The 23,627-nt window shown below is 36.6% G+C and overlaps 1 protein-coding gene across 1 annotated transcript in view; it reads right to left on the bottom strand.

The window, feature by feature from the left end:
* LOC134748049 (cilia- and flagella-associated protein 61-like) overlaps positions 1–23,627 on the bottom strand; it is a 44,715-nt gene that overhangs the window by 13,005 nt on the left and 8,083 nt on the right. The window contains exons 3-13 of the mRNA XM_063682779.1: positions 14,360–14,517; positions 13,061–13,202; positions 12,509–12,644; positions 11,077–11,237; positions 4,157–4,223; positions 3,948–4,079; positions 2,179–2,354; positions 1,940–2,016; positions 1,666–1,792; positions 453–564; positions 124–194 (exon numbers count right to left, since the gene is read on the bottom strand). Coding sequence (XP_063538849.1) covers positions 124–194; positions 453–564; positions 1,666–1,792; positions 1,940–2,016; positions 2,179–2,354; positions 3,948–4,079; positions 4,157–4,223; positions 11,077–11,237; positions 12,509–12,644; positions 13,061–13,202; positions 14,360–14,517 — 1,359 coding nt within the window. The remainder of the gene's footprint in view (positions 1–123; positions 195–452; positions 565–1,665; positions 1,793–1,939; positions 2,017–2,178; positions 2,355–3,947; positions 4,080–4,156; positions 4,224–11,076; positions 11,238–12,508; positions 12,645–13,060; positions 13,203–14,359; positions 14,518–23,627) is intronic.

The raw sequence follows: 23,627 nt of genomic DNA, 5'->3' as shown, positions 1-23,627 counted from the left end.
AATTCCATTACTTACGTCAAAAAAGTATAAATAAGTACTTACTTTCCCCCAAAAATATCATCTCAAATTGTATATTTGAGATTTAATAATTCCGCCAAATAAATGATATATGAAGATACTAACCCCAATACAGAGCTCCTGTGGGCGATATACAGTGCAAAATCACTGCAAAGTTTGTCTTTACAGGGCACAAACTGAAAGTTAAGACACTGTTTAGTAACAAATATGGTCTAGCAGGCTACCGCCACCGCATACCACAGATCATTTCCGCAGAGATCAGAATTCAGGGCCCGATAAATTTAAATCCATTGGTAGGGATGGTTTTGAACAAGATTTGTTTTATTAGATCTGGTTTAAGGACCAGGAAATCGGTCAACATTTGATCTGAATTTATCAGAGTTTATCAATCAGGCTCTAAATTTTATTTAGGTACGTCATTACAGGCTTCTTACACAAAAATGTCTCAGCAAAAACATTGACGAACTAGTACAAGGCATTCGGAGCAAGCAGTAGTCGTGGTCTTTCATCAATTCAAACGCTGCCTGCAGCAAATCGTAGCCTTTTCTGGAATTTACAATTGGTATTATTTTTTGTTAGAGTAGTTTAGACCGTAAATACCTCCTTGTTAGACTGTGCCGAGTGTACCATAATTCTGACTTGTCATGCCATTGCCATGAGGAATATAATGGTTTTGTGTCTTGGATACTAGTATGACTTGGATTAGGAAGAACTGGCAACACACAACTGCTCTTCTTTCTTTCTTACGTACTAAAAACTATCTTTTTTAGTAGGAAATATACAGGGTGGGCCAAAAAGTTTTGCACTTTTGAAACATTGACAGAAATAAAACTATACATTTATGCTTTCTAACAACAATTTGACGCAATGTTTTTTGTAGATGCATATTTAATGCAGATGGATCGAATTACATCATATCCCTCTCGTCGTTGACACTCGAAATCGACTACCTACTAAAACTTTAAAAAACATGCTGACACATGCTGCGGGGGATCGTGGCTATCTCATCGTCAATGTTTTGTTTTAATTGTGTTATTGTCATCAGTTTACTAAGGTACACTTGACTCTTCACATCCCCACAGAAAAAATCACAAGATGTAAGGTCTGGGCCCAAGTTGAAAGTAATCAAGGAAATGACGTTACTGCAAATTCAGTGGAATACGTGAAGATGACGTGAGAGTTTCGGTTCCACGGTTGCATGAATTTGAAGGATACAGCAGCAGGCCATGGATGCAACAAGATGGAGCGCCATACCATAAGTTGAACATAAGTTTGCGGGCAGTCAAAAAAATGTTTCCCAACAAATTGATTTCTCGCAAACATCCTTTTACTCTCCAAAAAGCCCAGACCTTCACCTTTCGATTTTTTTCTGTGGGGATATCTAAAAAGTCGAGTGTACCGTACTTTAATAAGCTGATGAAAATAACATAATTAAAACAAAACCCCCGCAGCAAGTGTCAGCGAGTTTTCCAAAGTTCACACAGCCGATTGTAGGAGTACCAGGGACGAGACGCAGGTCATATAGATGATGTAATTTGTTAAAAATTAATTGCATTAAATTGTTGTTAGGTTAAATAAATTAAACTATTATTATTATTTTACTTACCTTGCCTACACTGAAAAGTTTTAGCACAAAAAAAGGCTGACCTTTCGTCAATATCGTCTCGCAGACCATACAGCTCAATGCTAAACGCGTTGGGCTCTCCGTGATACTCCGAATCGTCAATTTCGGCATTATTAGCCTGCATGGCCTTTAACAACAATTTTCTTTGTTCTGAAAAAACAAATCTGAAATAGGTATTAAGCTAGAAGTCATTTCTAAGACTAGATTAGATTTATTTATTTCACAACATATGATTACAGATCTAATTTACTAATAGTAATTGTTGAGGATTTGAAGAAGTTTAAGGTAAGCATTTACTTTTTAGCCTTTTGGAGCTGATTAATGTCGATCGTTTTCTTGTTTTGTATCGTTTTATTTGCGCGTTTGAGTCCTGTCTGAAAGTGAATACATTCAGCATTTGAAAAAAAATGCGTTTTTTTTTCATAATGATATGCATTATTTTTAGTTAGAAAGCGTGCAGGTAAAAGCTAAAAGCGTGTAAAAATAAAAGTTACAGTAATAAATTATACACGAAGAATATAACAAATAGTACGCACTCTTCCAGCCACAGGGAAGACGAAAACTTGCGCAGCGGAAGCGGAACTTCCGGTACCGCTAGTAGACTGGAATCAATGTTGACTATGTCGTAGTCGAATGGGTCTTCTTCCAGTATTACGCTTGGGCGGAGAGACATTTTCGTGGCCATAGAAGGTGATGGAGATGGAATGTACACCTAAGATTAGACATCATAATGCAAGCAAATATTCATTCACTGTTAAAATTGTCTAACAAAAAATCGTTTACAGAATTTGACTGCTAAGGAAGATGTCACTGTACAGTGCCATGTGCTTTTGAGTACAGTCCGTTAACTCTCAGAATGTAATATCGATAGCTTATTATACAGTAAACTAATGTGGTAGTGTGCAGTGAATGGAGAATTAATTTTGAAGCGCGTTTAACCACCATCTTGGAGTCAACGGCCGGTAGTCCACGTGCTTCTTGTAAAGTCTAGCTATCGATTTACAAGAGCTAACAAATCACCGTACACTGTCTTGTACAACCGTACAATTTTTGTCGTGTGTAAACCTCTCAATACCTTGATACTGGCGAAATAGTCCCACTGGGCTGAAGCCATAATTTTAAAAGAAGAAGAAGAAGAAGAACTCTCAGAATGACATTAGTTTTTCGGGTAAAATCGGACGTAATCGCGTAATAGAAAATGACAGTCTCTTACTGATTTAGCGTAGTGGTTATATACTCTTTGGATTTAGTTGCAAATGTTGCAATCCAACACCCAAAGAGTGCAGTCGTCTTTTTAGCCTTAAACTATATAAGAGTAGTTATAACCACCATAACAATAATATCACAATTTTCCAATTGTATAATTTTACCATATGAATTGAAATATGTGAATGGTATTAATGGTATTATCAACTCTGTATAATTTCAAATTTGTTTTCGAATTTTAAATTCTGATTCTATTTTATTTAGATTATGACAAAAAGTCAAATCGCAATATAGTCATCAACCGAATATTAAGCATAATGTGAGTTAATAAGAAAGCAGAACAGCAGTATCACCTTCGCGTGTTATCGCCGATACCCGATGTATTTTTCTAAAATCCGAAGGTCATTCTGAAAGTTAACCATGAGTTAACGGACTGTAACTGAACAATCAAACGTCAACTTTTGAAAAGACCTACAGCGCCACCTACATTCGTTGGCAAAATCATAGCACGATAAATCTTATACTTTCCACATTATTATAACGTATACTTTTTTCATCAACGAATCTTTGAATTGATGCAAAACTGCAGCGAAAAATATATTGTCTACTCGTCGACTGTAGGTAATGGTTGAATTAAGATTTCGTATACCAAACTATAATTGCGTACTTTTCATGTATGGACTCCCAACTCAACTATTATATTCATTTCGATACTCTGTAGTCAATTATAAAAGAATTTGACCAATCACGTGCCACCGCGCTCCCATAGAATAGACATAAACGCGCGACTATTTTTGTCTACTGAGATACTTACCAATTTTCATTATTTAGGTTTTCTAGTAAAAAAGTAATATTATTTTAGATGACTCGTAGAAAAAGTAATGTATACAAGCTTCGTTGCCTAAACACGGTACTCGACTGAAGAGCTCTCTAGTAATCACGATTTTATAAAATACTATAGCTAGTCTGGCAAACTATCGAGTCACTCAGTAAAGGTACTTCTGGAACGTAGGTACCTAGGTACAGCGCAGGAACGGATACAGGAGGCGATAGTTGGAAAAGGACATATGTGAATTCGTTTAATAATAAGTATAATCACCTTATCGCTGTAATCATCAGAATGTTTGTTGAAGAACAACTGATCCATGCTGCGCCTCATAGCTGCGTTCTTTTTGAAGAAAACATGGCTTGAAGTTTTTCGTGGCCTGGCTTTTGATGTTTTGCGTGGGATCTACAAAACAGGGTTACTGTAAAAAACGAAGGTTTGTGGTTCAGCATATTCTGTTTTGTTTTGCTCAGATATCTTACCTCGTTTATGTCAATCAAGTCAGCGACACTATCGAAAGGATTACGTTTTCCAAGCAATATAGGTTCTCTGCGGAAAATATAAGAGATGAGTTGAAATCAGATCTTATTATTAAAATAGTTAGTTAGTTGGTTATTTTAAATAAGGTTAGTTTATACTTTGAACCTACTTTTTTATGGCAATAAAGCATTTTTCCCCTCACTAGCTCGGAAAGCCGTCTTTTATCCTTTAAAACAAGCGGGGAAAAACGCATTTTATCCACTAGTGGGGAAAGTAATTTGACCTTGGATGGAGAGTGTTTGAGTAGCTTTTGACAGATAACAAAACGTAAAACGCTCATGATAATGGTTCGTTCGATATTAATTATCATAAATAAATAGTTTGAGCATTTAATAAAAAATACCAAATTTAGCTTTATTTAATGATTTTAAGGCATAAACCTTAAATTCCATAAGAAACATTTGTTTTTTTAAATGATGTTGAATGTAATTCTGAACGCACAAGTTAAATCGATGCAATTTCAAAACGCTTCGTCAGAAATGTCAACTTTGTTAAAAAAAAACTCACCTACTCCGACACGTAAAAATACACAACTTCCAGGGTTTTCTGTTATAATATCGTATTATCGTAAAAAAATGAGTGATTCCAGTGATGAAGATTATCGAACGTCTGTGGATGTTGCACTTTCCTCGCTATAGTGAGGGGAAAAGTTTTGTGTTACACACGGGTGCAAATGTATTTTACTTCTCGTGTGTTGAAACACTCGCTACGCTCAGGATTCTATTTTAGAACCACTCGCTTCGCTCGTGGTTCAACTATAGAATCCTTTCGCTTACTCGTGTTTCAATTCCACACTCGCGGGTAAAATACAACTTTGCACCCTTGTATAACAAATAACTATTTCCCCTCACTAGCTCGGAAAGCCGTCTTTTATCCTTTAAAACAAGCGGGGAAAAACGCATTTTATCCACTAGTGGGGAAAGTAATTTGACCTTGGAAGGAGCGTGTTTAAGTAGCTTTTGACAATAACAAAACGTAAAACGCTCATAATAATGGTTCGCTCGATATTAATTATCATTAAATAAATGGTTTGAGCATTTAATAAAAAATACGAAATTAGCTTTATTTAATGATTTTAAGTCATAAACCTTAAATTCCATAAGAAACATTTGTTTTTTTATATGATGTTGAATGTAATTCTAAACGCACAAGTTGAGTCGATGCAATACATGATCAAACGAACTTCAAAGTGAAGTTCGATCAGTATTATATGAGTAAGCTTCATTCGAAGATATAAAAACCAGGTAGTCCTTTAACCTACTAGGCAACTCATCGCATGTTTAAAGTGGGTAGCAAAAACTTTAACTCAAACAGGTCTATCCCTACTTTTCCCCCTAGTCTTCATGGGGCGCGCGGCTTGCCGCCATTGCTCATTATTTTTAGAGACTTTACTTTCTAAAGCAAAACTTTCTTTCCGGGTATAGGGGAGGGAGGGTAGTTATATCTTCGAATGAAGCTTACTCATATAATACTGATCGAACTTCACTTTGAAGTTCGTTTGATCATGTATTATATTTCTCAAGCTTCATTCTTCAGATATAAAAACCAGGTAGATGTTAAGAGTTGAAAGTTTTGCTGCATTCTTTCCCATTATCAATATTATCATAGCATATTTATTTCTGAAAACATATTTGTATGAATAATTATCTACCATGTACATATGTGTATGTTATACACAAGTTTACTGTTCCAATTGAGTTATAAGGCATTGTTAAGAAGCACGGGAAAGTTTAGCAATGCAGGTTCAAAAAGGTATACATATATTAGGTATAGCCAGGTTGTATATATATATATATATATATATATATACTTTCACGTATTAGGATATTTAAACAAAATCTAATTTGTTCTTCATAAAACCTAGTTGACTAAGATTCCATACAATTAGTGGTCAACTTTGCATTAAGTTTAATTCGATTTGAAAAAGTTTAATACGAGTAAACTCATAAGACATATGTCCTTTTGTGAAATTAAAATTCACTGGCAGTGCTTGTCCGCGATACGGAATTTTTGAACGCTCAGAACAGTACACTATTGATGACAAGATTCAGGCTCGTCTAAGTGTAATTATCTACGAAGATAAGACGTAATTTAGGCTAACGACACAACCCAGCGTTACCTCCAGACAGGGTGGGATACGCTGTGGCTGTGATGTCTTTCCCCGCGTCTTGACGCTTATGACGCGTAGGCCGTGTGATGTCTGTCTCACGCCGACTCATCCTGTTTACGATGATCTCTGAGCAGACGACGACAATGAGAAAATTCAGTTATTAGGCGCGTGCACGCGCAAATCGGCTTACAGCAGCTCCTGATCAACGAATAGTGACCCGACGTGCAATGGACAAAGACTCACGCGGCCTAGCGCGTTTTCGAGAGCTTCAACTTAACAAAAAAACATGTATTTGCTCGAAACATGTCTAACGTCGTTTATATTTTGATTTTTATCAAATTAAAAAATCCACCACGTTCCTGAAATCTAAAAAGTATATGAACGTGCATAAATTATGCTTTCTGTTCAGTTATTAAGCATAAAGCATGTCATATGTGTGGCATCACCAAAGGTATTCTAAACAAAAATAATTTATAAGACTAGCAGTCTACTCAGCTTTCGAAGTAATCTTTCAAATAAGATTGTAATTTACTCAAACTCAAATGTTTATTATTGCGCTCATATTACATATAATGAATGGTCCAAGGTCCATTAATGGTAACAGAATATTTATTTATCATTTAATTATATGTACGTACCTAATGTACATATATTCGAGCTATTAAAATGCATAATAATATCCAGTTAAACCTGAGTAGGTAAAATCAGCGTTTAACAAACATCATTAGGAATTAATTTAGTATATATTTATAAATAGCTGCATGTGACGAGTACCTTTAAATAGAATATATAAATGATATGAACCTTTTTTATTTTATTTAAATTACTATTATTGACCGCAAGGCGCGATTGACCATATTTTCACAAATAATGGTGTAGCGGCTTCTATTCTCGCAACGCGAACGGGACAAGCACAGCAATCAACCACGCAATCAATGAAATGAAATGAATATCAATCCACAGAAATTCAGATATTAAGCATCAAATCTAAAAACTTATGCCCTCCATTCAAGTATTCGCTCTGCAAGGAACGAAAGACTGTGCGACGTAATGTTGTATATTTTTAAAATGTAAACATTAAAGCCGGAATAATAATAAAAATTGCCTTTGCTGTATTGCTACTATGGTTGTATTGTTAAGTTCAGAAAACAAATATTATATTAAGTGGATTCATCTTAATATTTTAATCCATGACTTATGTCATGAATGTGCTATATTAATGACATAGCGGTATTGCAAGTGGTGGGTCCCCACCAACTACAGTTACTAAACTTATAATATCAAGGCACATATATTTTAAACTTGGCAAAAACGTATTGCATGGTAACATCGTATTGATGATGGCTGAAAGAGTATCGCGACCGACACATGAGAGTTGAACCATAGGTGCATTAGTCATTTATTGATGTTTTACGGTTTCTATTAGCTTCTTAATTATGTATTTATATTTTTATGTGCATAATCTGAGGGTGATCAATACAATGCAATACAATCATTTATTAATAAAATTAAAATCCTTTAAAAGATAATCGGAAGGTAATCGTTTTGTAGTTTTGATACAGGTTAATAGGTATTTACCTAGTTACCCATTATTTACGACCATAAAAATAAATATTAAATATCTGTGAGAGATGCGAACAAATATATTCGTGTGTGTATTTAGCCAAATTGTACCGAAACCGCTTTATCATTAACTCAGTTAGATGGTACTCTAATGGTCACTTTGTCAGGCTTCGGCATGAACTTGTATTTATGAAGAAATAAGCGTAAAACGTGTTTGCGTTTGTTTCTTAGCTTTCGTTGTAAGTTTAGTTTTTTGCATGCCAGATGCTGGTGAAATATGTGTTACTTATGTATAATATTGTCTGACCACCTTTTGTACCATATTTCATGCAAAATAAAGTTATTTTCTTTCTTTCTTTCTTTCATATTCAGTACTCACAAATTGTTTCATTGGGTTTATTAGATAGATAATGATGAATAAACCCATTTTCCTGTAATTCAATTCAGTTAGGTGTCTTTGTTACAATTGGATGATTCAAATTATTTAATTATTCAATATCACTTAAAAAGGTAAAATCATATTTTTAAACAGACACAAGGTACTTAGATACTGACATCGCCTATGCCTTTAAGCGATCACGGTATTATAAATATATTTATATTTTTATATATCCCATAACAATATTAGCGTACGTATCCCAATAATTTGTATGGTTATATGCATATATAAACATTCAAAAATCGTCACCAAAATATATGCATTGTGCAGGGTATTACCACTTAGTTTATTCCATTTCATTTGTGGTAAAAGAGATTTTATCCAGCTTAAGTTTAGGAATTTCGATCAGATTCACATCACGTGACGTGATGTAGGTACACCTATTTAGCAATTCCCAATTTTAGAGACAAGTTATACTTATGTGGGTAATATAAAAACAATATAGGTACTATTGTATTGTTTCAATTATAAATTTACGAGGTAGTCTCGTGTTTATTCAAATTCAACCTCTGGGCGGATAAAAGTACCGTACTATGGGTTAGGTGTGAGTAAAATTTATTGTCACATATAATTGGATATTAAAAATCCAAATATATTTTATATGTAAGGATTTATTTTAAAAGGCAATGTAGTCTTGTGCCGAACGTTTCGGCAGCTAGACCGACGTGTCTCTGACACGCACAAATCAAAAATGAACCGCGGAGCGCTGGTGAAAAAATTTAAAAGAAATATTTTTAATTCGAGGGTAGTCTTCGAATGTTTTTCAAAATAAAACCCGTAAGGTTTTAGATTACATAGATAGGCCTATACATGAATAAAGTATATTTGAACTTGAACTTAAAAGATAATTCTTTATTGCACATAGAAAAACTTGAACTTGGTGTTTTAAAATGTGCGTGGTTTTGATCGAGAACCGCTATAGATTTATTAAATTGTGTTATGCATTGCTATCGTGTTGACTCACGGCCAACCCCAAGCAAGTTCTATCTTCGTGACGACTCTAGGCCGCCCCCCAGGTTTATAGTTACCAGTCTTGGACTCACGGCCCGCGCGGTACTAAGTAAGTGCAAGGTATTTGATCACAAAGTGTAAGTTATTTACAAAAATAGTTAAAACAGTTACACTTAAGTAAGTATCTGATTTTTCTTCAGGATCTGAAGAATCTATTATCACTCGGCAATTTTGCTTAAGTTTCTTCTGTTGGGCCATCTAAAACCAAATAAAAAGAAAGCCTCCCTCGTCTCTTTAACACAACACAATATGATTATTTAGGGCCCTTTGTTTCGTTGCGCGCTGTCCGATCTAAATTAAAACTTTGGTTGGTTCACGACCAAACCCCGGGCGCAATCGGTGTTCGAAGTACGAACAGACTTTCCATCGTGTTGGTTCACGACCAACCCCCAAGATAATTTTTTCCTTCGTGTTGGTTCACGACCAACCCCCAGGATGATTTATTCCTTCGTGTTGATTCTCGACCAACCCCCAGGATGATTTATTCCTTCGTGTTAGTTCTCGACTAACCTCCAGGATGATGAACAATTTTAATAACAAATATATTGCACAACGAATACGAGACGAATAATCCCACAGCTTACGTGTCGTATTCTCGTATAAATCGTATAATGACTGCACTAACTTTGAAACAAAATTATGATTTTACGTGCGTTCGTTGCCTCGCAAGAATAAAGAATGAGCAATGGCGGCAAGCCGCGCGCCCCATGAAGACTAGGGGGAAAAGTAGGGATAGACCTGTTTGAGTTAAAGTTTTTGCTACCCACTTTAAACATGCGATGAGTTGCCTAGTAGGTTAAAGGACTACCTGGTTTTTATATCTGAAGAATGAAGCTTGAGAAATATAATTTCAAAACGCATCGTCAGAAATGTCAACATTGTCAACAAAGTTATTTTGGGTTAATTTTATTGTTTGTATAAATTGACATGTAAAAGTGCCCCTGTGGCCTATTTGCTGAATAAATGTTTGATGTTGATGTTTGAAAAATTTTCTCTTCGACTCCGACACGTAAAAATACACAACTTCCAGAGTTTTCTGTTATAATATCGTATTATCGTAAAAAAAAATCCAGTGATGAAGATGATCTAACGCCTGTGGATGTTGCACTTTCCTCGCTATAGTGAGGGGAAAAGTTTTGTGTTATACACGGGTGCAAGTGTATTTTACTTCTCGTGTGTTAAAACACTCGCTACGCTCAGGATTCTATAGTTGAACCACGAGCGAAGCTTTCGCTTACTCGTGTTTTAATTCCACACTCGCAGGTAAAATACAACTTTGCACCCTTGTATAACAAATAACTATTTCATTTAATTTCATTTAGTTAATACAATACAATAGTGCTATGGTGTGTTTACTTGTATGTTATTTACTAACGTAAAAATAATGAATATAATTAATTGTGGCTAATGCTTTCCATAGGCAAAAATCTCAACAAGTAACATTTAATCTACGATAAGCTGTTTTAGGCAATGCAGGGACAAATGAGGCATTGAAATAAATTTTACGTAAGAATAGTTAAATACGGTTAGGTAGGTACAAAGTGAGTGAGGTGAAAGAAGCGCCTGGCGTCCGTTGGATCGTTGGTAGATGCCGTTCGAAAAATCGCGGGGCACTTTTGGATGAGGCAAGCCCAGGACCGGGATAAGTGGCGTACACAAAGAGAGGCCTATGCTCAACAGTAGGCGACTGAAGGCTAAAATGATGATGGATGATGAGGTAGGTACAAAATGCCTCTAACCCGAAAGCGAAAAACGAAGAATTAGCTTTCCACAGCTCTTCTTTCTCTTGCCCTGTCGCCTTCCTCAGACCGAAGTATGGAGCAAGATCATACGTCTTCGACAGAGTTTGGTAGTCGATAAGTGCGTTGAGACACATCACTCCGACAGCCTCGTCGTCTTGCTAGAAACAATGAGGATATAATAAGATAGAGCGGTACTGTCATAGTAAATTTTGTAACCACTAAATTCACTGCCATCTATCGACATACTTTAAAACTAAAAATGAAGATTTATAAAAATACATTAAAATGTATTTAAATATGGATAAATATTTTTTTTATTTGCATTAATTATTTTTATATAATGTTGACCCATGTTATTTCACTGGTATGCGTTAAAATTATAAATAACAAACGAAACAGTCAACGCCCTCTATACGAGAGTAGGCCAAAACAAGTAGCGCCATCTGATCGAGAATCAAATTTTCGTGATTTTCGAGGCACGTTTTTTCCTTAGACTGTATCCATCTATTACGGAGTTATATCTATCTTTGCTAGAAATAACTGCTTAAGGGATTTTTATGGCGGGACCTCTGTAACTTTGACTTTCATCAATACAATCTAAGGGCGGGCGTCCGCTAGCGTGGGTGGGTGCACGGAGCGGGCGCACGCACGTAGGTGCCATTGTACACTTGCCGTGTCAGTTAGGGTTGTTCATACTATTTTTCGTTAACCCGCTCACCCGCTCCGGTCAACTGCGCCAGCTAGCGTACGCCCTAAACTGACTCGCAAAACTAATTATATTCTGCGGAAGCAGGAAACCCTGGCAGCTGCCCGGATTGACTAAAATGAGATTTATTCATTAGTGCCTTACTCTTAAATAGTTAGGGAGGAAGCTGTATAAAATTGAATCAGCTTTGAAATCCCTCTTAGGCGCTTCTTTGAGGCCACACCACCACACCACAGCAATTAGTCAACTAGGATGCAAGGACGAATAATCGGCACGCCAAGATTCAAACAGATCGAGTGATCAATATTTCAGGGTGACAATCCGAGTCCCCTGTGGTTGTGCTCCGCTAAGTTAGGTACTCTACTCAGACTTAGGGCTTAATGTTGCCAGAGAGAGGTTATTTCTCATCTTTTATACATAAACGACCTCAAGCTATGACACAAAGCGACTACGCTTTTGGCGACAAAAAAGCGACTGCGTTTTTGTGTACTAGCGCAGATATCGTACCCTTGGTAAAACAAAGCCACATCTGCAAAATCTCTACTTTTCAATAGAGAGGTTTAAAGATTGCGCGAGTTATGTACACTGTACAGCTCTTCAGACATAGTCTGGCAAAGACAACTTGTCAGTCAATAAGAACCAGGAAAACTATACCTACTCATCCCTTTCTTTTGGGTGCTAGTACTAGCGTAATATGACAGTCCTGGGCCAAACTATGCATACCTGTGCTACGACGATTTTCCTTGGGCTCTCCGGGTGGCGACCGATGATCTCGCTCACGTAGAAGTCCCCGTATAGCTTCTTCATGCTTGGATGCAGTTTGTCCAGGATCTCCACTATGTCGTCGTTATCTTCTTCCCTGATTTTATTTAAAATAATAAAAAGATATTTGGATCTGTATAACGGGATTTACTTGAAAATTGCAATGAAATGCAAAGTCCCAATATAAGATAAGACAGGCATTCTTTCCCAAGCGAGTTAAGCCCGATTTACATATTGATGTGTTAGGTGCGCGTTTATACATTTGCTACTAAACGCAAGTAGTGTAAATCGGGCCTTGCTTACCTACTTAGTAAAAAAACTTGCGGAAAAACATTAAGTGTGCCACCTCCGATACCTAAACCACCCCCGATGTAGTTTTGCCCTGTATCAAAATGTAGGCACTATGTCGCAAACTTTTGCGAGCAGAAAAGACAATTAGAACCGTAAATCTGTATAAATACGACTCACGTTTGAGTATATGGTCTTTTTTTCTAAGTTATGAATATAACGTACACAGCAACACGAACGATGAGGTCCGGATAGAAGTCATCGCGATGCGCCAAGTACATGTAGAATCCCGCGTCATCGTCTTCGCGCTTCGCGGGTATTCTCTTTACTACATGCTTGCGGAATGGTTTGTATCTAGAAAGCATGTCTGAAAATTATAGCAGGATTTTAGTGTACCCCAACACACATTAAATTAATCACATTACCTTACCTACAATAAAACTCATGTAAATTAACACTCAACAAAACCTTAAAATTAAGTTTTCCCCAAATCACCCCTTCTTCTGTTTAAAAAATTGACACCTCTTTTTTTTTTTTTTACTAGCCCATTATGGTGTCCCACTGCTGGGCAAAGGCCTTTCCCCTTGTCTTCCACGACTCCCGATATAGTGCCTAGTTGTTGAGAAAGGTGTCTAGGTCGTCCCGCCATCTCCGTCTGGGCCTGCCGGGTCCGCGCCCCTCTTCTGGCATCCATTTGGTGACACTACTCGTATTAAAATAAAATGTTTGTGCCCGTCTCAGGATTAGGTTGGCACAAGCAAACCGGGTTCCTTTAGGATACATGTAGAACATAAATAACGAGATTGATGACAAGGGAAGAGCAAGGGTACCATACATATGGAACAATATAACTAAACTCTCTCTCTTCTTCTTACCCCATCTTACGGGGTAAGAAGAAGAACATAGTTTATTTTTATAGGGGCAAAATGAACACTGACGATACCATAAAGTATATATTCTATGTGTTCGCTTTACCCCATCTCACCTTATAAGACGTAACTCCACCGCTAACGACAATTATATCACTACATATAAAACGCCATTTAATTCAGCCTGTAAAAACCGCTCTGCAATAGGTACGCTACACACTATCAATAATAATACGGTTGTTATACCTATGGACCACAGGATAGGCTATGATGGAACCTACAGTTCTTACACGAGTTTCTAGGATTTGTTGGGAGAAGCCATTTTTCATCCCATGTCACACTCCCTCAACTCCAAAATGCATGAAATTTGCCCTAAGCCCGCTCCAGACTACGCGGCTCGAAGCCGCGAACGCAAGTGTGGGGGGCGACTCTAGAATTACAGGCTAGTTCGAACATGCATGTGCACCTGACGTAAAACAATTGGAATCATATCAGTTAGCTATCATTCGCGCGGGCGGGCGTCTCGTTCGCACTAACACATCACGAGCTAATGACAGCTAGCTGATATGATTCCAATATCGGTTTGATGTTTGATGATGTCAGGTGCACGTTCGAATTGGCCTGTAGAACTAGGAACTAGATTATAGGTACATACCAAATGTGCAAGTCGGTGGCGGGATAAGCACAATATGCTGCAGATATTCGTCATTGCTGAAGACAGACGCGAAAGCTTCGTCCGGGAAGAAGTCGTTGGCGGAGTCGGCGCAACACATCATGTGTACGAATAACGTGTTGTGGGGGAGCAAGTTACGCCTGCAAGGAATTCATGGCAATCTTTTAGCTTAGTAACTTGATAGTGAACAGACAAGAAGTGGTAACAAGTCCATTTTCCAAAAATCTTGTTAGTGCATCGCAGCGTAGTGTTATATTCTGGGCTATTTCGAATTTTTACTATACGCCAAGATATAGGTAGGTATAAGGAACTGTAACTCCGTATAAGATAAGTAGTCTAAGAAAAACGTGCCTCGTTAGATGGCAAAAAAATTATGCTCGAACACATGGCGCCATACCTTTGGCCTATAAAATAATAAAAATAAAAAAGCCATTTATTCCTTAATATCTCAGAATCAGAATCAGAATGCATTTATTCGTTATAACATAGGTACATTGTATTGGTCTTATAGTTAGAGCATATTGCGAACGCTATGTTTTGCCGCTAGGCGTACGAATTTGTTTACCTATATAAACTAAGTTAAACATGCGCTAGTCTAAGGTATTCATGCTTCAATAATCAAATCAATTACAAAAATAATAAATAAGAACAGAAAGATAATTCACAATAATAATAAAATTTAAAACAATAAATATTAAAGAATGTCAACAATGAAAATTTCAAAGAAAACTACAAAAGAATTACAAAAATAGAAAAACGAGCTATAAATTATTATCATTCAAGAACTGCTGTACGCTATAGTAACATTTCTTGATTAGCAGTGATTTTAAAGTCTTCTTAAAATGTACAATATTTAATTCTTTTATAGTGTTCGGAATTTTATTATATATTTGAGGTGCCATTCCTAGCACACTTTTGCGCATCATGGCTGTTTTACATACTTTGTGGCATAAATCATTTTTATATTGAGATCGTACAGGGAGCTTTCGTGTGTCAGAAATTTTATCAAAAAGGTTTGGATTACATTTTACAAAGACAGAAATTTCCAGGATATATAGGCAGGGCAGAGTTAGGATATTTAGTGATTTAAAGTACGGAATAACACTATCCATCATTCTTAAACCACACATAGATCGTATACACCTTTTTTGGGCTTTAAGTACTGCGTCTTTATCAGCTGCATTGCCCCAAAAGATGACTCCATATCGTAGTACCGATGCAACAAGTCCATGATAAGCAACAAGTAAAGCTTCATTATTTACCACCTTGGAAAGCTTATGAAGAGCGAATGCTGACTTACTTAATTTTTTACACACATCATTTATATGGTATTTCCAAGTAAGTTGGCTGTCAATGAATAATCCTAGAAATTTGGTCACTCCTATGGTATCTATTATATTTCCATTATAATTAATATTAATATCCTCTGGTTTAATTCGCTGGTAAAAATGCATAATATTCGTTTTTGTCAAATTAATTACTAAATTATTATTACTAAGCCAAATTATTATGTCAGTTATTACATTATTAATGTCATTTTCATAGTTAGTCTGGTTACTGCATTTTATAATAGAGGTACTATCATCGGCAAACAAGATCATAGGATAGGGAATGGCCTTGGGCATGTCATTTATATAAATTAAAAAAAGCAAGGGGCCAAGAACACTTCCCTATCGTTACAATATTATAAGAGAAATATCGAATTAAGCTTCTGTACCGTTATTTGAAGCCTATATTTTAATATTTGAGAGAGCGATGCAGTTTGTCAGTGACGAGCGGTTCCGGTTCATGATTGTGCTGACACCTACCGGCATGTTTCGAATTTCAGTTTTAACCCCCTCCACCAGCGTCCGTCCGTGGCGTGCGGCCGCGGATTTGGTTCATACTTCATTGGCGTTCTGTTTGTCGGAACGTTCGGTTCACTACAAAAAATTCTTAGAAATTCTTAAATTCTTAGAATTTTTTGTAAGTACTAATTAAAAGTATTTTTTTTAAAACGGTGTTACCGTTCGATTATTAATATAATTTAAATTTAAAACATTTGACGGACAGCTCGGGTTCGTTAACGGGTTTAGAGAAGCTGACACGTGATCGATTCACATCGCGAGCGCAGCGCAGCGGTCGCCGTAAGTATGCGACTTTTATATTATTTTGTTTACCGTGAATCGATTCGTCTTAAGGCACGGAACAGGCCCTTGAAAAAGTGAAAATGGCAATTTATAGGCCTCCGTTTTAGTGTCCTCCGAAAGGGAGGTTATAACGGTTTCAATTTCAAAATAGAACTGCCTAATTTCAAAGGTCTTAAACAGACGCGCTCTATGACGTCGTAATTTATGCTAAGTAATCACTGTGTGTTTGCATTTAGTATTTTAAGGCTAAAGTAATTACAGTGTTAATGATAGTGAGATATACCTATGACCTGATATTTTCCGTGCTTTTCCACATTTTCTGGTACTGTGCTGCTGTAATAAAAATGATTTTCCTTTGCATTGAAATCGAAATATCACAAAAATAAAGAAATGCCATATTTGGTATTGGCACCATTAAACTGTTACTCTAGTCGCTTCCAAACTAGGGTCCTATCTGCCTTAAAGTCGACGAAGCCCAGCTGTCGCTGGGCTTCTATTTCCGCTCTGAAGAGCGGAAGTTAACTAACAAATCTACATCGAAAACCTCCCTTTTCGATCTTTGTGTTTTCTCTTAAGTATTGCCAACTTTGGTTGCACGGTAGTGACGGTAACGTCAGCACCTTTGAATTTTATTTTCAATTAAGGGTTTTGTACCTAACAATAAATACTTAGCTGTTAAAAGCTGCCTGCTAGTTCAAGCAAGGGATTGGAAAGTGAAACTCTTGTATGTAAAACTGAGGTATCTCTATCCAGTTTGTGTTGTTATGAATTTTGGTTAATAAGTATTTTTATACATACAAAATTTTGATTTCGTATATATATATGTATATGTATAACAGCATACAGGAGGGGCACTATTTTACCCTTTGCTATAAAAATAACTCTTGTGAAAAAACTGAGTAACGTAATTGAGGCTGGGAGGTCTGGTGGTTACGGAGCCGCTGCCTGCACAAGGCATACATTCCTGCTGCATAAGCAGAGTAGTACAATGGTGCATTATGTTGACTTAGCATACTCTAAGATTTTCTAAGATTTCCCACCTGCGAAAGGTGTGAAGAAATTTACCACCATAACGTAACTTATATAATGGATATCCGCCAAGCCCTAAATACTACAGCAATTACCCACTGCGCGAGCGGGTATTGCCGGAAAGTTTATTAAAATATGTGCTGATAAGCTATGCTGTGCTATGCTTTAGAATTCAAATAACATACTTAAAATTTCCCGCCTGCATTATTATTTAGCCAGCTGAAGACCCGTCGCCTGCGCAAGGCGTGCGAGTTTCATTATCATGAAAAGCTAGTAGATGAAGCTAAATACTATAACACTGGTATAATACAATCAACAGGGCTCCAAACGCCAAGACCTTTTATTACCGCCTGCGTAAGGCGTGTAAAAATGATTAGTCATTGGGCGAAAAGCTAATAGTTGGACATTGTTCTGGAACTGTTGTTACTGGGTTTTTAGTAGTTACAGTTACACTAAAACTGTTTAAGCTAAGTATATTAATATCATACAACATGCCTGCGCAAGGCGTGCAATATACATTAGCCTGCTGTGCAAGCGCGTAGCAATTAGTTCAGGAGTTTATTAACCAAATATTGCTACTACAAAGCAATTATGATACAAGTATCTATTTAACATGTTTTTCAATGTGTAAAAATGATTCACCTCCATGTAAATCTCTGCCTACGCAAGGCATTTGAGAAATTATTTACACTTTCGTTTTGCTGCAAAAACACACCTCACTAATAAACATTAAATTCTCCCGGGGAGACCCTAAGTCTTAATATTATAAGACCCTAAAAAGATAAAATAAGTAACACACTCACTGCCAGCGACCCGCTAGGCGGGTTCCCTTTCGTAGACGCTTTTCGCTACATACTGTTTTTCTCGTGTTATTACTACGCTAGCAACGCGTAGTTCGCTCTGGCATTGAGTGGGTTAACTGGCTTTTAGGGCAGTAAGATTAGAAATCACCATAAGCACCATGAACCCCGTTTTTAACAAACCAATCTATTAGGTTAGAAGTGGGTTCAGACGGGGTTCATTCAATCAAGCAAATAATTGTGTAATTCCTATGCCAGGGCCAAGGTCACGATTTTATAAAGTTCATGATACTAATCGTTGAACAAAAATTTTAAAATTTAATTTTGTTTGCCATAACCAGCGGGCCGCCCCGGCGCCACATATGATGCAAGTCATTGCGATTGCAAGTTAATGGGCCACTAGTGCCTGAAATAAAGTTGTTAATTTTTTCATTCATTTTCAGTTTATTCATTCATTAAAAGGTAGAAATACATTACTTTTGACTGGCTCAGGCCAAAAATTCATCATTTAATCCCATGTGGGTCAAAACATTAAGAGAAAGGTTCCTTCTCTGCATATAATTATAAATGTTTGATACAATGTATCCCACCTGCAAGGGTGCATTGTAAGAAGTTAACTTTAGATTCCCTTAACTTTGCATTGTCTTCAGGAAAGACGTGAACGAGGTAATCAAATTACTATATGTATAAAACGTGTATGACTCTCACATTGCAACTCATCTACTCAGAGTATCAGTCCAAATGAAACAAAGCCATTTTGTTTATCAATCCAGATGAATAACACACGTTAATGTTATAAATGTCCTAGATTCCCTAGACAACTTCAGGTTAACAACAGAGCCCTCGCAGGCTCGCACGTTTTTAAGGAATGGGGACAAAGGTCATTTTCTGGAAAACTGATCCAATCCCTTAAGTTAATAAGCTGAAAGAATTTACATACATGTATCAATGGGTTAAAATCCAACAATATAAAAAACGGTCAGTTTGTTTCTAAATATCAAAAGCTAAAAATTACTCAGGAAGCAGTAATAAGGTAATCTCGATGGTTATTACTGTACTAATGCTCATTAATTGGTGTCCGGTGAAATTCTTCTAATATTTAATGTTTTTGGTAACAATATTTAAAAAAACAGTATTAGCTTTGTGAGAATGGTACAAATACATGCGCGAATCAGTAAGCTCACTCAGATAACTATTATTTAAATCATCCTAATATAGAGGGTTGATAAGATTTAAAGCTAGGTGCCTGCGCCATAGCCCAGGCGGCAGGTTGAATTAGTGCTCAAATCACGTTTGACACTTTAAGACACTTCATTTGAAAGCTACATCACTATCTTTCTTTCGTTTCTCTTCAAAAACATAAAAAGAAGAAGGGTGCTTAATGCCAAATGATTGAATGCTGATCATTTTACACGCGAATGTCATTGACCTTACCTACCTAACCCGCCAGATAACAACATCAGTTAAATCTATAATCTATATATAAATATATCTTGCTCGTCCTTGAGCTTGCACTACGGGTAGTACAAGTAATCCCGAAATAAGGTGCTGTTGTAGACAAAACGCCCTAGCTTTGTAGCCGTCTTCCGGGTAGCATGACTGTTATAGGTTGAAATTATGCGAATGCAAATATTTGTTTTGAAACACTACGCAGATCTGTCGTCTATGCACGGGCCAAACCTTGGCTAAACAGAAACGCAAACAGAGTACCTAATGTGTAAAATATCAAACGGCACAAAGAACTAAGCGGAAGAGCAATTCTCTGGACAGAGCTTAGATTCGGTTGTAGCTGGTTAACCGAAATTGACGGGGTTTTTATTACCAATAATACAGCACTTGCTCATGACTTTGATCAGATACGGTCACTACGTTTTTAATCTAAAACCAAAGGCCAAGTTAAGTTATATATGTCGTACGCCCTAATATACTAATATTATATACATCTTGCAGGATGTTACATATTTTCACAAATAGTAATAGCAGCGTTTTACCTTACAATAAAACGCTTATTAAGCGAAATACCTTATTTGAAGCCTATATTTTAATATTTGAGAGAGCGATGCAGTTTGTCAGTGACGAGCGGTTCCGGTTCATGATTGTGCTGACACCTACCGGCATGTTTCCAATTTCAGTTTTAACCCCCACCACCAGCGTCCGTCCGTGGCGTGCGGCCGCGGATTTGGTTCATTGGGTCTCAAAATATACCTAAATAAAACGAAGTTGCAATATACCACTTACCAAAGGGTTGCAGTTCATTTATTATTCCGATGTGTAATAAAACAAAGACATACACTAGTATCACTGGTATGCACTGGCATGCGCTGGCATTGAACTGTAAAGACAGTAGATGTTGCTATTTGCATATTGCATGGTAGGATAAAAAGCAGCGTGCCAAAAGTACCCTCAACGGGCATAATAAAATAAAAGTGATGTGGTTTATTGCAAACTGAGTGTTGTAGCCACAGGCGAAGTTAAAAATATAGGCTTCAAATAAGGTATTTCGCTTAATAAGCGTTTTATTGTAAGGTAAAACGCTGCTATTAAGCTTCTGTACCGTTATTTGAAGCCTATATTTTAATATTTGAGACGTGTCTGTGATCGCCTGGTGGTCAGAAAACGCCAATGTGACTTATGTGACTCATTTATACTCACAAGTGAAACTGGTGGAAACAACTAGTACAAGTGCACTTAACAATCCGGGTACATGGATGAATGTTAAATAGACTAATGGGCTAAGTGTGAAGTGACATATTTTACTACACCTAATTATTTATAGGTGGGTAAGGAGGGTTGTCAGAAACTGAATGTATATAGATATCAGTATGTTTATTAAAAATTATTTCTGACAACATTTTTATATTTTTTATTTCATCCATCCCACAAATGTATTCAGGCCATAATTTGTGTTTGTATTCTTTTTCAATATTTATTATTGTATTCAACGTATTTACCTTGCAAAGAGGAAAATAAACCTTGATTGTTGAAAATTTTAAGTGTCATTTACCCATGTAATAATACCAGACATTAGTAATGATAAGGCAGGATACAATTTATTTTACAGGCACCCAAAAACGAGTTTTCAATACATTCCTCCGAGCCTCACTTGTTTCTTTTTAAAAGTCTTAGTATTTGAGGCAGGTAATTAACATGTAAAGTGCACTTGTCACCACAGTGTAAACGTGATCAGGGCTTTCGGTCAATCAATTAAAGGATTAACTCATTAGCTACCATTATTTTCTAGCTATGGTACAATCTTGAATAACAGTTAGATCGTGAATGATATTATGTTGACAAGTTAATTTCGGTAGGGCTATAACAACTTTCTGTTGCCCATCTGAAGGAGTTACCTCAGCCAGGTACCCAACATGAACTCTCTGCCGTTGTGTAGGTACAGTGCTCAGCAGCTGAGCCTCAGCTATTCCTAATGTGAATGCCCTTGTTATAGGTATATACATTTTGTAAAAAACTAAACTTTTCTATGATAGTCGCTATGTTGGTAAAGTCTAACTCCACAGAGTATTCCAAAATATTCTAGGGCCTAAGCCCATACTAACCAACCTATTATGAGGTTTTATTTTATTACACGAGCAATAATTAGAGCCGGTATGGTAAGTATAATATTAATCCGAGAGCTGTATTACCGCAAGAATAACAGTAAGATGTTCCTCTCATTACTATTTGTGAAAATATGTAACATCCTGCAAGATGTATATAATATTAGTATATTAGGGCGTACGACATATATAACTTAACTTGGCCTTTGGTTTTAGATTAAAAACGTAGTGACCGTATCTGATCAAAGTCATAAGCAAGTGCTGTATTATTGGTAATAAAAACCCCGTCAATTTCGGTTAACCAGCTACAACAACTGAATCTAAGCTCTGTCCAGAGAATTGCTCTTCCGTTTGGTTCTTTGTGCCGTTTGATATTTTACACATTAGGTACTCTGTTTGCGTTTCTGTTTAGCCAAGGTTTGGCCCGTACATAGACGACAGATCTGCGTAGTGTTTCAAAACAAATATTTGCATTCGCATAATTTCAACCTATAACAGTCATGCTACCCGGAAGACGGCTATAAAGCTAGGGCGTTTTGTCTACAACAGCACCTTATTTCGGGATTACTTGTACTACCCGTAGTGCAAGCTCAAGAAAGAGCAAGATATATTTATATATAGATTATAGATTTAACTGATGTTATTATCTGGCGGGTTAGGTAGGTAAGGTCAATGACCTTTACGTGTAAAATGATCAGCATTCAATCATTTGGCATTAAGCACCCTTCTTCTTTTTATGTTTTTGAAGAGAAACGAAAGAAAGATAGTGATGTAGCTTTCAAATGAAGTGCCTTAAAGTGTCAAACGTGATTTGAGCACCAATTCAACCTGCCGCCCGGGCTATGGCGCAGGCACCTAGCTTTAAATCTTATCAACCCTCTATATTAGGATGATTTAAATAATAGTTATCTGAGTGAGCTTACTGATTCGCGCATGTATTTGTACCATTCTCACAAAGCTAATACTGTTTTTAAAATATTGTTACCAAAAACAATAAATATGGGAAGAATTTCACCGGACACCAATTAATGAGCATTAGTACAGTAATAACCATCGAGATTACCTTATTACTGCTTCCTGAGTAATTTTTAGCTTTTGATATTTAGAAACAAACTGACCGTTTTTTATATTGTTGGATTTTAACCCATTGATACATGTATGTAAATTCTTTCAGCTTATTAACTTAAGGGATTGGATCAGTTTTCCAGAAAATTACCTTTGTCCCCATTCCTTAAAAACGTGCGAGCCTGCGAGGGCTCTGTTGTTAACCTGAAGTTGTCTAGGGAATCTAGGACATTTATATCATTAACGTGTGTTATTCATCTGGATTGATAAACAAAATGGCTTTGTTTCATTTGGAATGATACTCTGAGTAGATGAGTTGCAATGTGAGTCATACACATTTTATACATATAGTAATTTGATTACCTCGTTCACGTCTTTCCTGAAGACAATGCAAAGTTAAGGGAATCTAAAGTTAACTTCTTACAATGCACCCTTGCAGGTGGGATACATTGTATCAAACATTTATAATTATATGCAGAGAAGGAACCTCCTCTAAATGTTTTGACCCACATGGGATTAAATGATGAATTTTTGGCCTGAGCCAGTCAAGAGTAATGTATTTCTACCTTTTAATGAATGAATAAACTGAAAATGAATGAAAAAATTAACAACTTTATTTCAGGCACTAGTGGCCCATTAACTTGCAATCGCATTAACTTGCAATCGCAATGAC

This window comes from Cydia strobilella, chromosome 15, assembly GCF_947568885.1.
Source record: "Cydia strobilella chromosome 15, ilCydStro3.1, whole genome shotgun sequence".
NCBI lineage: Eukaryota > Metazoa > Arthropoda > Insecta > Lepidoptera > Tortricidae > Cydia > Cydia strobilella.
The sequence above is the reverse complement of the archived record's forward strand: the minus strand, read 5'-3'. Positions and strand labels throughout refer to the sequence as shown.